The following is a 15,168-nucleotide window of genomic DNA, read 5'->3' as shown; positions in this document are numbered from 1 at the left end:
CAAATTAGAAAAATCACAGAAAACCTAGGTCTGGATTGCCAGACTGGGATTTGAATTGCTTATCAGAATATGAGAGAGTCCTGCACTATGCAACCTCACTAAGTATTTGCATCGCAGGATAGTGTGGTCAAATCTAAAACTTAAGGCATTGCACTGAGGCTTTAACATGTTGATTGCTGCACACATAATGATGGATGTTTCACTGTCAGGCACAGATCAGGTGTGCAGTTCTGTTGTGACTGCCACCACCTGTCATGTTAATATGTTTACGCAAACTGAACTGAAGATAAGAATGACAGGTTACATCCTCTGCAGTTCGTCATTGACTTTCACTGAATATATTTGATTTCAATTACCCCTTCATTTACTCATCAATTTTGCAATTGTACTTCCAAAAGTGCATTACGTCACCGTCAGTACAAAATCCTTGCTAAAATTGAATATTTTGAAGAACTGATTTTACATCTGAAGGAAATCCATAGGATTACGTATACTTAATACAAATGGAATGTGGGAGGTGTTCCCTAGCAACTGTTCAATAACACCCCAAAAATTAAGAGTATCCTCAATTCCATTGTCACAGATTAGACATTGAGGTTTAAATTTCTATGTTCCTTGTAAACCAGGCCAACGTTTCATTATCAAGCCTAACAGAATTTGCTGACGTATGGCAACAGAATATAATGGAGGCCGGCTGACGCACTGACATCTCCCTCCCCCACTCTGAACCCATACGTTTATGCAATCATTAATGGCTGACACTGATTTTTCTACTTCAAAAGTATGAGGTAAACAACTGAATAAAAAATCTGAACAAAGAAGAAACCAAGTATACTGCGCGCAAAATGCCATGGCCGCTAGATGCACAGACAGCTGGGGAAGTGTGGGGAGAGCAGCAGTTGTAGGCGGTCACTCAGAGCACTGTAGGGGAAATATCGAGTGCTGGAGGGGAAGTGCTGTTCTAAACTGAAGCCTATACTCACATTTTATGTAAATATTAAGTGGTCCCCCTCCACGCTCACACTTGAATGGTGACCATTCAAAAAAATCTACCGTCACCTTTGCTTTCGTTAGTATCTAAAAAGAATTCCACTGAGAATGCAACGACTTATTTTCGCCTGCCTTGTTAACCGTTTGCAACTTTCAGAGAAACATCATGAATAGTGAATTTTGAGTGAAACCTACACATTTCTCTGGCTTCCATGTCAAAATTTGCTTGTTTTGCCAAAAGGCAGCGGAGTTTACACTGTCTCACCTCACCTTATGCAGACATAGTTGTGACAGAATTCTGAAACAGTTGTTTATTAAATGAGGAACTAAGGAAAACTCAAGTCAGTAGCTTGTGAAATAGCACATTCTCTACATAAAAAAGGCTGTAATGTCTTCACATATGTTGTTCCAAAACCTATAGCATTTCTCGTTTCACCAGCTATCGATGGCCCTTAAAAATTACATTCTTTCACCAAAAAAAATCAGTAGCTATTGGAATAACACAGTAGATAATGAAGTTACTAGATAATAACGATACGGTAAAATACTCTCCTCTTTGCGTACTATCATTTGCCAAAATCTCATTTTGATATCAGAAACCGTTAACAAAATACGAGGAGTGTTGTGGATATTTCACTCTGGCTTTATTGCTGGCACAGCACCATCACAAATGAGTGTGCTACATCAAATCAGTTTTCACAAGATTGGTGACATGTAGATACCTCTACCCATGTCTAAAAAAAATTCCAATGATACCCAAATTTCATATGCAATAACGTATTATGCAATATGCACCAAATGCAAAATCATAGCGACCCCAATTTTTCATTGCACACTTTCCGAATTTTGCACAGTATTTTACTTTTGCGTAAATCACAATAACTAAGATCATTAACGAAATGTTGGGCACATCATCAGTAACATGCCATGTAAAGCTATCAGCAAAGCAAAAATGAAATTTTTTTGCTGAATAGTTTCTGTAAAATCATTTGAAAAAGATTGCCGGGTGCGCACCTCGATTCTGTCATCGCTGACTAGTCAAAAGGTGGAAAACACTTATCGGCCTCCTCTTCCAAGGAAACGAATGAACTAGCCCAGCGCTTTGGACGAAAACTGCATATTGTCCAACGTATCCCGTCAGAGGTGTACAGGGAATTATCAATAGAATACGAAAAGTTTGTCACATGTCCCCCCCCCCTTCCCCTCTAAAAATAAATATTAGGAATCACACTTATCACATAGTAAACAGCACCTCTTGACTGAAAGTAACAATTCTAGGAGGGGTGAAACTTTCATCATTGAAACACACAGCAGATTTTCAATAAAACATATGTTTATTAAACATTTTACTGCATAAAATATTGTAAACATTTAACAAATGTATGGGTAAAAATGCATTTGACAAAAATGCAACAATGGATGGATTACTTTTCACAATGAAACACAGTTTCTTAATTGGACGGAATTGTGTAGAATACTTTAAGGTACATTCTGAGTAATCAATGTTTGACAATTTTAGTGATAAAAAAATAAGAGTCAGTCTTCATGAAAGACTAACATTAACTACTATAAAAAGTACAAATATAACATTCAACTACAAAATAACATTACAGTAAAAAAAAGTTTTATAATACTTCTCACTAATATTTTATTGGACATATTAAGAATTAGAAACAATGATGCATGTATACGATTTTCCCCTTGCAAACAGTGGTGTGCAAAAAGGCAACCACAGTTTAGTAAAAGATAATTAATAAATTTAAATTACTCAGTGGGGAACAGAGAATGAACGTTTGAACACAGGCTGAACATGCAAAATAATTCAACCCTCTCAAAACAGAACCTGTGGCATCTCTCCTTAATGCACAGTATTTATGAATTTGAAAGTATGACAGATACTTTTAGATTAAAATTTACTGTGTACATAATCAATACACATTAGCTCCTGTGTAGCATTTTATAATAATCCTACTCTATCTAAAAGTACTATTATGCTAGTCACTTATTGCTTTGTAATGTACATTCTCTGACACTTCACAAGGTGTGAAATATATCTTGTCTATGTTTACAAACTCTGTGAGATTAGAAATACCTTCAGATACTGATGATAACAGGATACATGGCAGCATTAATCTTATTTGTAAAATGATCGCTGTTTTTTTGTGTGTGTATGTGTGTGTGTGTGTGTGTGTGTGTGTGTGTGTGTGTGTGTGTGTGTGTGTGTGTTGGAAGACAGTGATGCAAGAATATTTTAATTACTGAAACAGGCAAAGGCAAATTTTACATCTGCATGATGACAAAACTGTACAACATATAGCAAGGCCTCTTTGCTGTAGAATAACTTTAAAAACAGCCAGTTTTTTCAGTGATAATTACATGTAAACTAGATAGTGGCTACAAGTGTAACAGAACACAAATTTTAAGAATGCATCTACATTATCTTTGAAAAACTACAGATGGGTGTTAACCATACATTCATAATACCAATGCCCACAAAATGGTAATTCTAAGTCTGATTGGTTGACAGGAACTAGTTTGTAGTATTTACTGATACCATAGCATGGAGTAAATGTTCCAGAACACAGTGTTCTAATGTATTATTCATATGAATGCAATATAAATCACAATGGTTATATGGTAAGATCCACAAATGAACTTTCCTCACAATGAAAACTAAAAATATACATAATGCTATGAACACTTTTATTTGAAGTGGAAGTACTGTTTCTATTCACATGAAGTAACATAATAAAGCCAAAGCATGCTGGGGAATTTTACTGGATATTGTGCGCATAATGAGAGACCAGATCCCTGTGTTCATCTGAGGAAAAAAAGGAGGAAAAATATTTAACTTCATGCTAGTAATGGCAACATAAGAAAATACAACAAATACTTTCCCATTAAAACTTACTTGCTGAGCACATACTCAACCAACATGCATTAGTTGTTGGGTTGTTTATATTAATCTTACAGTATCTAAAAATACTATGATGGTATATTTCTTTTGTGAATAATGCCATCCAGATCACTTAATACATTTTGATTAAGAGAGGAAAGAGGTAGAGCTAACTACACGATTCCATCATTAAGTGAATTTTCAAAGATCTGGTAAAAGGAGTCACAGCTGGATCTTATATGCCTTTATGGAACCTCCATTTGTGAACATTTAAGTGTTTAAGCCACCTCTTGTTTTCATTTGTGGGAAAAGAAACAAAAATGAATTATAATTAACAGAACACCACCACAAACTAGCAATTTCTGGCTTATCTTACTGTTATCTGCTGGAGCATGGTGCTTGGTTTTGATTGGAACTATGTAACAATTGATCTAGTTCAGAAACAATGAATATAGGATGCATTTGGCACAGTTAATGAGTAAAATGCATGTCACTTATTCAATTAAAGAAACCACAAACAAAAGAACTGGAAAAACAGAGATGGTGCATGTATTCTTAAATGGTATTACTGATGGCAAACTGGTCATGACAATCTCATAAACAGTTATAGTTACTATTTTATAAGTAGACTGAAGGCAATACTGGTTGCCTCAATGCTTCAGTTTAGAGAGACCAATCATTTCACCGAACGAATGAAAATACAAGCAGCACTGAACAGAAGGCAAAAAGCCACTACAGATCACTTTCTTATTAAAATAACAAAACAAAATTTATAAGAAAGCTACAGATAAAACAAACCCTTACATTATTAATGTCACAACTGATAATTAAGTTCCAAATCTCTTCCAAGACACCAGCAAAATAAAAAGCTCTTGCTTTATGAGTGCACCTGTTACTTTTTCTTTCACAATAGGTCATTAGCATTCATTCTTTGGTTACTCATAATACAGAAGTTTCATGCCATGTAAAAACCATCCTTCAAACTTTACACACTGTCTCTGTAAATACTGGAGTAAATATTCATTACAAAAATACAAAATATCAATACGAGATTCATAATTTTGTACATGAATTAAAGTTTCCTCCTCTTATAAACCTGAAACTTCACACACTCTTTCTGATATGTAACTCCCAGTTTTAAAAAAATTGTGGTCGTAACTATACCTAATCTATTCATAGATTTAGATGGTGCTTTTCTGATGATCAGAGCAACTGCTATAGTTCATGGGTACAGCAGTTCAATATTTGGGGACTGCATTTCCTTAAATATCTGGTACAGAGAATACACACAGGTCCAGCAGTATGCCTGAAAAAGAAAAACAAAGCTCCAGAAAAACCTCTAATCAAACATCTAAATGGAAAAAACAGCTGTTCTTTCGTAACACTCATCAACACAAGAACTTAAAGTTAAATTAGAATTAGGTTCAAATGCAATTTCATTTTGTTGCAGTGATTAAGAACACCACAGTGGTAATGTAACTGAGTAGTCCTGAGCCATTATAAGGAAAGACTCAAGACAGTTGAAATTTTGCGTTTTGTTAATTAACTGTACGAAGTTTAAAACAATATATTAAACAATAGTGGCTAACGTGTGTTCCCCACTAGAAGCTCATCTGCTGAACATAGCATTTACTCCTATTTTCATAGTCTTATCAGCTTAACATGAATCTTACATCACACTGCAAAAAATAAAAATCATGTTTCTATGCGAAAGGTACTTCTCCATATTTTAAATAAAATATGAATGGTCCCAACCACAGCACTGAAAAGATTTATGACTATTTGCAAACAAATGGCAAGCTACTGAATACCTGATGTGGCAAAATGCATTTCAAAAACAAAAAGCAACTACTTTAAAAAGTGTTTAATATAAGATCAAACATCTCTTCATTTCCTTTATGTACACTACTACTGATTCATTTTCGGAGCAACTCTATGCAGACTCCACTGTTAGTGTAGTGGAATCAAGACTGCTACAGCATCACTGCATGCACCACCTCAAGATCTCTCTGCTCAAGTGACTTATTATCACAGAAAAGTAAATACGCAGAATGAGCTAGTTCCACAAACCAGTTAACTGTTGGGCTGCAGAATATCGTTTAACATGCAGTCACAAAGGTTGCTACACTGAGTTACATGTTTTATTCAGCCAACCTGTACCCTTCTAAAATTGATTACACACACCCAGGGAAACTGTGGTGTGTAGTATTATCAATGCTATAGTTGTCTCAAATAACAATACAAACAAAAATAGATGCAAGCTTGAAAACATTGTATCTTAGCAAGAGTACTACTGAGAGAGAATGTGTATGCATGCACACTGTAGATAACGTGACAATACTTATTTTTGTGAAAAACTGAATACCATACATGGACGATTATAAAAGCATGGAACTTGTGGGATATACAAAACAATGTTAGACATGAATGTGATTAGAAAAACTGGGAGAAACTATATCTATACAGCACATTACTTCATAAAAGGTGGTAGTAGTCGTACAGAAAACGATCTCGCAAGGAACCAGACAAAGTAACTTCATCAGTGAGCTGTAGATGGTCAGAAGGAATTCCTGTTTCAAATTGATCTTTCGCTGTAGCTAGTCACGTGGTGAAAATTATGTGGCTGGAACATCAACAATTCAACTCAGTTCCCGAAGTTCATATGCTAGAAAAAATATTAGAGGATTTCACTATGTGTGAGTGATAGTAAAACCAGAAGGGGAATCCTGCATGGTAATATATGCATCTTCATATGGGTCTTCACATTCAGGGCATACCAAACTAACATGTGAATTACAGCATCTCAATACATATAGGTGAAATGGGAAAGCTTTTAAATACAATTACAAAATCTAAACCCAAAATTAAGAAATGTAACCAGGCATTAAACACACAAACACTAACACTGCACATAAGGTGTATCATTTATCTCTATCACACCTTTTCGTAAAAAAAAGTATCGGCAAAAAGCTACCTGTGGGACACTAACCAACATGACTGCCAGTTTCTGTTAAATGTTTCATAAGAAAGTATGCTCAGCAGTACGTCTGTTTAAATAGTATCCTACATTTTTTATTCAGTAATCTTCTTCCTCTCCTCAAGACCTCTTCCAACACATCATTCAAGGGCATTCATTATGTTGATCCATATAAGTAGTCTTGCTATAAGTGGCACTTCATTCAAAAGACTAGAAAGAATTAATGAGAGAAAGTCAGCACATGCCTTGTAAGTTAGGTCACCATTGATGAAATAAGGGACAATTTTAGTATCAAGTATCCCACACCAGAAATTAACTCTCGATTGACACTGATGTTATACATGTCTGAGCAATCTCTGGTTTTCACTGGACCAACAAATGTATGTTCTTTGTATTTATCTGTCTTTTGTCTGAAAAGGAACATTTATCAGTAAAAAGAAAATCATAAAAAAAATTCTGGTTCATGAGGATTTGCTGCTGTGTCTACTGGCAGAACTGTACGCAATACTGGAAACCGTTCCCATGCAAATCTTGGTGTAGGTCTCCATGACATATCTAGAATTCGCGACGTGTTGGAATGCAATGTACACTGGTCCTAGGAATGCCAATAACCTGTTCAAGCTGTCATGTGCAACAGAAACAGGAAGAGTAACTTTGTTATCTTCATCTGTGTATGTTCTATGTTGTTTCTGTTGCCTCGGGTTGAAACTTCTTGTTTCCTCAAGCATCACAACAAGAAGAAGAAAAAACATTCATCAGGAAGGTGGTTTTTGTCAGGATACTGCTGTCTGTAGAGTTCGTCTGGCCGAGTAGCAATACACCTACCTCAAACCACAATAAAAGGAAAGTAATTGCAGTGCAGTTTTTAACCAAGTGCTGCATTCACTGTACAAAACATATCATTTAAACAAACTTAAGTACTGTACGACATGTACCCATATTGTAAATACAAAAAACATTATTGTAACTACTGTGCTGTTAGCTTCATTCTCTGTAGATGAGCAGCATTTCTGCCCACTCTTTGTTGGTATACATTTTACTTGCACAAAGAGTCAACAGAAGACTGTATGACCAGTGTGCTCTTTCCTTGAGTTTCCATTTGTTTACAGTCATCACCGGAAAGTGGACAAGTTGCGCTATCTCAAGTACCTGCTTTGTGTGCTGGTACTGGACACTCAAAGGCAATTTTGTGTTATATTAGTGTTAATGTCATGCTTGCATGAATGGAACAAAGTGATATTTTTTAACATGTCTTGAGGAGAGGAAATGGACTGCTGAATAAAAAATATAAGGTGGTATTTTTAAAAAAGTTTACTGCTGGTCATATCTTCTCAACAAATAAAATTAAAAGAGAGGTAATTACACTCGATACTGTATCCCTGGTAATGAAATAACATTTGCTTGATATGTTTTTTATTTTGTTTCTGAACAAAGCGAGTTATTTGGGGTTGTCAAGATAATGGGAAACCCCAGGACAGACTTGCTCAATTCAATACAGATCATAGAACTGATATTACAAGAAACCAGATTCACAGATGAAGGAACACTAGTCAGATAATTATCAAATCTTGAAATGGAAATAAAGACATTGTGGAAAGTGTGCCACACTTACTAACAATATCCATTACTAAGTGATCAACATACATTGTTGCCAAATTTATTATCACCTCCAGAAATAGTTTTGGGAACAACTGGAAGAATGGTTGATTAACTAGTAGGGTTGAAAGGAACTGAACAATAAAGCCATCAGTCCTATCTTCCTTTAATAATCCAAGCCCACGAGATTCCATGAGGAGAAAAGGACAGACAGCCAATATGATCTCTTGCAGTATCATTTGATGCATAAGTAAGAAGCACATGGCGGGACCAACAAACAAAATAAAGTAAAAATCAGTGAGGTGGGGGAGGTGTAACATCCAGCAATCAGCCAAAGAACCATCGAGGGGCAGGGGGTAAGAAGGAGATTGCTTCCCCCCCCCCCCCCCCCCCCCCGTGTTTCACATAAAATACTTGGACGGCATGCTCCCATCAAAGAAGAGTAAAAATGTAAAATAAACTATGGAAACAATGGTCAATATAAATGCATAAAGAGATTAAAAAGATTAAAAAGTGTTTATCAGGCTGATATACCGTTCAAGAGCTGCTACACAGCCAACCGAATCTCAAGTAATTTTCTCTGAAGTGTAAAATATTGTCAGAAGAACAAAGACAAAACAGCCATACAAAAATGAAAAAATACAGTGAGGTAGGGGAGGTGTGGTGGTAGAGACAGCTGGAGATCCTCTGACATTAGTTCTGCAGGTCAACTTCCACACCTGACTGATGACCCTCCAGCCACTTTAGAATACAGGCAGAATGCCTGCATCAGAGAAAAGTAAGAAGAGGCGATGAAGCTGAGTTGACATATTTTAAATGACAGTAAACAAACAACTCTCTTGAATAAAATGCAAGACCACATCTGCCACATGGATATCATTACCTAACAGCAGGGGTATAGAGTCTTCAGCAAGCTGCAACGTTTGCCACAAAGCGGAGAGCTTGGGTACTAACAGGATATGGGCCACTTTCACAGGAGTACCACAATCACAACAGGGTGGCTGCTTATCCGAGGATGTGACACCGAGTCAGCTAGGTGTGGACAATACACCCTTTGGAAAGGGTGAAGGCAAGCCTGCCATGCAACCATGCACCCATTTAGTAATTGCTGCTTGTGAATAGCGACCATGGCATGCGAACACCCCTCCCCTTCCCCTGCAGTCCAAACCTCCAAAAGTTGAAGATGCAGTGTTGACTGCAAGTCAGACCCCAGGATATTCATCTTCTAGAGTAATTTCTTGCGACCACCTTTGTTAACTCATCAGGCAGCTTGTTCCCATGAATCACAATGTGGCTTGGGGTCCAGAGGAACAAAATCGAGCTGCAAGTACCCTAGAGGTCGCAGAAAGATCATGTATGGTCGATACCAATACGTTCTGAGGATAGAATTGGTTTATGGCTTGTGGAAAAGAAAACTGTGGGTCTTCTATATGACACTCAGTTTGGTTTTAGGAAAGGAAAAGGTACCACGGAGACAGTTCTGATGTTATACTTGATAATGGAAGCAAGAATGAAGAAAATCAAGGATTTGTCAACCTAGAGAAAATGTTCAATAAGATAAAATGATGCGAGACGCTCAAAATTTTCAGAAAACTTGAAGTAAGCTATTGGGATAAACAGGTAGTATACAATATGTACAGGAAGAAAGGAGGAACAATAAGACTGGAAGACTGGAAGACCAAGAACATGGTGCTCGGATTAAAAAAGGTGTAAGATAGGAATGCAGTCTTTCATCTCTGCTGTTTAGTTTATACATCGAAGAAGCTATGATGGAAATAAAAGACTGGTTCAAGAGTGGGATTAACATTCGATAAGATTCATTAATGACACTGCTATCTTCAGTGACAGTGAATAAGAATTAATGATCCATTCAATGAAATGAATAACCTAATGAGCACAGAATATGGATTAGCATAAACTGTAAAAAGACAAAAGTAACAAGAAGCAGCAGAAATGAAAACAGTGATAAACTTAACATTAAAACTGGTGATCATGAAGTAGATGATGTCAAGGAATTCTGCTATCTTGGAAGCAAAATAACCCATGATCAGCAAAGCAAGGAGGATATAAAAAGCTGAGTAGCACAGGCAAAGAGGGCATTCCTGGCCAAGAGAAGTCTACTGGTATCAAACACAGACCTGAATTTGAGGAAGAAACTTCTGTATGGTGTTGAATCATGGACAGTGGGAAAACCAGGACTGAAGAGAATCGAAGCATTTGAGATGTGGTGGTACACAATAATGTTGAAAATTAGGTGGACTGACAAAAGATGAAATGAGGAGGTTCTCCACAGAATTGATGAAAAATGGAACATACAGGAAACACTGACAAGAAGAGGGATAGCATGTTAGAACATGTGTTAACACATCAGGAACTTCCATGGTATTATTGGGAGGTGTAGAGAGTAAGAACTGTAGAGAAAGTCAAGAGACTGGGATGCATCTAACAAATAATTACAAGTGCTACTCTGACATGAAGACATTGATGCAGGAGAATAATTTGTGGTAGGTTGCATCACATCAGTCAGAAGACTGAGGACTATAAAAAATGGCTGCAGACTGCTTATAATTAATGTCATTGCAGGTTAGAAAACTCTCCCAAGGTTGAGTGGGCGCATAACAGAGTTTGGACAATGGCCATTAATTCTGCTCAAAAAGGTGTGCCCATATGGGATGGATGTTACTTGTGACCCCCAGAATTTATGAAGGGACAGCTGGTGATATTATCAACTTCAAGCTGTAACTACATACAACTCTGGAACATGAAAGTTCCCAAGAAAAGAGAAACAAATAAAAAAACAGGTGGTCTACCTTTTCTTTCTGCCCAATTTAGAAGTGGATCCTTCTATGAGGTATAAACCACTGTTGGAGGGTGTTGGGGGTTGAAGGGGGTTGGTAGTGGTGTGTGTTACAAAGGTGATCTGATAAGAGGATTCAATGACGGAAGGTCAAGATCACAACGAAGAGATTCCAGATGAACTTCTGCTAGGACACCCAACCTGGGTCACCATTGTGGGAGGGGAATCATCCTGACAGGAAAAAGAATATGGTTCTGGGAAGTTGAGGACATGTATTGCAAAACTCAATAGTAACTGGTGGCACCTGATGTGCAGAGGAGGAATTCCAGCCTCTCCCAAGAGGCTATCCACAGGACTTGTCCAAAAGGCACCAGTTGCAAGTCAGATCCCACAATGGTGCACTCTGTACAGTAGCTGTAATACAAAGGTGGCCACTAGTCCATAAGCCCATCAAAATAGGACAAGGGCTTAGCAAAGTTCCAACAGGATGGAAGCCCTGGCTGAGGGCCCAGTGACTCCACTTTCCTTGAGGCACCTTGTAGCTGGCATTCAGCAACACTGGCAGATGAAGAGCTTTCATATTTACTAAAGTTGTCAACATACAGGGACAGTGAGGTAACTGGCCCCACAGCCTATACAAGCCTGTTGGTTGATTGATTAATTGAGTGGGGTTATGGGGCCAATCGGCGAGGTCATCAGTCTCTCAATTCCGAAGTGAGTCACAGAAGAAAGATGGTCTGCTAAAAGTGGACAGATCCCATAGAATCAATATGGTTTTATACACAAGCTGATTACACGTATTTTGTCACTGTCTGTTAGGTACAACAAAATAGCCCTGTGTAATATTGCAGCAATTTTAATACACACCAAATAAACGAAACTTTTTTGGAACAAATGGTCATATAATTCACAAAGTACCAATATCAAATGCCAAGGCCTACTACAAGCAAAAAGCTTTACGTTAGGAAATAGTTTCACATTTCATTCATAGGCGCCAGTTTCTCAAGCATGAGATCAAAAAGGAGTGGTTCAAATGTTTTGTATAAATTTGGAATTGCCATATTCTTCCACAACTTGTGTGATGTCCCCATTTTGTCTCCTTCCTTGTTCTAACAAACTATCTTGTCATCACTAATTCTGTAACTATTACCTGCCAGTGTCAAAACTTATTCTCTGGTTAACTTCACTAACCCTGCCACAATCGCCGGTTTAGTTATCCTATGTTTATTCTCAGGTTAGGTGTTATTATGTGTCTGTACAACGCGTTTTCCGTGCTTCTCCCACAATAGAACTTACGCGCCTGCTAGCCGGGGACTGTACAACTGGCCCTTACTAGTGTACTGGTCTGGCCAAAAACTTTGTGAAAATTTCATTTTCTTGGGTACACCGGGAAGATAACATAATTTTTCTTACTTGTTATTCCTCTTAGCCCTTTATTTCCACTCTGGCAGTCTAAAGCTATGGTTTGCTAGTAATTATAACAACGTTGAACATTCGCAAAACCCAGTCAACCTCATAAATAAACTGCAATTGGCATTCACCCATTCGGCTTTATTTCGCTCAGCTCATGTAGCCGCATTCCCTTTTGTTTGCAGGAAAGTTTATTTCTAGATGAGACAGGGGTTCTCATGGCAGAGGGATCATGTACAGTACGCACGCATTCAAAAATCAATTTATGATACATTCAGAAATCAACTCAGAATGTTTTCAAAAACGTTAAAAAACCAACAGAGATGTGTTTCTAAATCATATGAAGAATCGATAGAGCAATGTCACCGGATGCTAGACACTTTGTAAAAAAAGGTTTTACCTAAAGAATATGAATTTGGCCCCACTCCCTCTGAAATTGCCACCTGGGGCAGATACCCAGGTTTGTCCCCGCCGTCTAGATCTGTGCCTGTTGCGCATGCGTGAATCTGGCAGCTTGAGAGTGCCAGTAAAATTTTGGGCAGCATCTGGCTGCTTGCTGCTACTGCTTATACAGCTAACAGCCACACTTCTGTAGCCGGAAGCGGGAGAAGGTACTACTCATACACAACTCAATTGCACATGCACATGAGCCCGCCCGCAACTGCGCACACAAATCTAATGTAAACAGTTGTGACGTCACATTCATTGGAGGTAATTTGTCGTTCTGCAGTATGGCATAGTCTTCCTAAAACCTTTATGACATATTTTGCGCTTGGCATGTGTTTGTACGAACACTGTTTTTTCCTTATATATGGTGTTGTGTTGGCAGAAGAGCCAACACTGTGTTACTAGAGGAGGCCTAAATGCACGCGTTTTAGCTCACGCAGGCTGGCGTGAGGAGGGAAGGACTATACTGACGTGAGGTCTGGAACATGAGAAGGAATTAGAATTCAGAAAGCAGACGTAATTAGTTTGATACTTAACTTTAATCAATTAATGATGAACGTCACTCTTGACGGTACATGATTCACAATATTATCTGTTCAGATTATAGTAACTGAATATGGCGCCTTGCTAGGTCTTAGCAAATGACGTAGCTGAAGGCTATGCTAAACTGTCGTCTCTGCAAATGAGAACGTATGTAGACAGTGAACCATCACTAGCAAAGTCGGTTGTACAACTGGGGCAATTGCTAGGGAGTCTCTAGACTAGACCCGCCGTATGGCGGCGCTCGGTCTGCAATCCTGATAGTGGCGACACGCGGGTCCGACATATACTAACGGACCGCAGCTGATTTAAAGGCTACCACCTAGCAAGTGTGGTGTCTGGCGGTGACACCATATATGGTGCATTTCCTTTGAAACTTAAGTTTTATTTTCATTTTTTTCCCTCTCGTTCATGTTTTATTGCTGCAATATTATTCTGCAGTGCCAAGATATGGTAATATCCTTTGTTAGAACATTGATTCTTACCAGTCAAAATTACAAAAATTTAATTGAAAACTGAAACCATGAAAAATTCCCCAGAATCGTAAAAAAATTTACGGGCTTTTCCCAGTTTTCTCCCAGATGAAAAAATTCCCGAGTTTTACCCAGATCTACTGGGTTGTACACACTCTGAGAACAAATCAGTAATAGCTTCTTCTTCTTCTTCTTCTTCTTCTGTACAACAACCAACTTGATGCACTGGACAGACTGACATGCCCGGCACCACCTCATTCTATTCACCTACATTCAATTATCCTTGTTTTACTTTTGTCGATACTCGTACAACAACCTCCCTTCAAGAAACTGTCTGTTCTCAGAATGAGATTTTCACTCTGCAGTGGAGTGTGCACTGATATGAAACTTCCTGGCAGATTAAAACTGTGTGCCCGACCGAGACTCGAACTCAGGACCTTTGCCTTTCGCGGGCAAGTGCTCTACCAACTGAGCTACCGAAGCACGACTCACGCCCGGTACTCACAGCTTTACTTCTGCCAGTACCTCGTCTCCTGCCTTCCAAACTTTCTGTTCTGTTCAACTAAATCGTATAACCTTTCCATTTTCATCCTTCTGTTTTAAAGCACAGGCTGAAAAACATTGATGTTAGGTTACAATGTTGTCTCAGCCCTTTGATTCTTGTAACTGCAGTCATGTTACCGTAGAAATTGCAGATAACCTTCCGCAACCTGCATTTTATCTCCACTACATTCAGAATCTCAAATTGTGTATTCCTGTCAACAATATTGAAAGCTTTCCTGAAATCTACAAGTTCTTTAAACATAGTTTTGTCTTTCTTGAGTCTATTTTGTAAGGTAAGTCATATACTTATTTATTCTCACAGAACATTAATTCACTTTCAAATTCCTCTTCAGACTGCTCAATGTGCGACAAGTCATAAATTACCTGTAGATCAGCGTATCTCAGTCAACAATGATAAAAGCTTTTGCACAAATATTATAAATTAAAGGATTATTTTCCTTCAGCCTAGCTTCTAAGATGAGCTGTAGGGTCAATATTG

The 15,168-nt window shown here is 38.0% G+C and overlaps 1 protein-coding gene across 2 annotated transcripts in view; it reads right to left on the bottom strand.

Annotated features, from left to right (window-relative positions):
* Positions 1–2,305: 2,305 nt before the first annotated feature.
* LOC126470193 (uncharacterized) overlaps positions 2,306–15,168 on the bottom strand; it is a 32,095-nt gene continuing 19,232 nt past the window's right edge. Inside the window, exons 6-7 of one of the 2 annotated variants that reach the window (XR_007586146.1) lie at positions 5,051–5,192; positions 2,306–3,811 (exon numbers count right to left, since the gene is read on the bottom strand). Coding sequence is in view for 1 of the 2 variants with exons in the window: in XM_050097853.1 (XP_049953810.1) it covers positions 5,109–5,192 (84 nt within the window). In the remaining variant the exon portion in view is untranslated. Of the gene's footprint in view, positions 5,193–15,168 lie in introns of both variants that reach the window. The other variant, XM_050097853.1, reaches the window with a different exon arrangement.

This window comes from Schistocerca serialis, chromosome 3 (genome assembly GCF_023864345.2).
Source record: "Schistocerca serialis cubense isolate TAMUIC-IGC-003099 chromosome 3, iqSchSeri2.2, whole genome shotgun sequence".
Classification (NCBI taxonomy): Eukaryota; Metazoa; Arthropoda; class Insecta; order Orthoptera; family Acrididae; genus Schistocerca; species Schistocerca serialis.
Note: the sequence above shows the minus strand (reverse complement) of the source record. Positions and strands in the feature narration are given on the sequence as shown.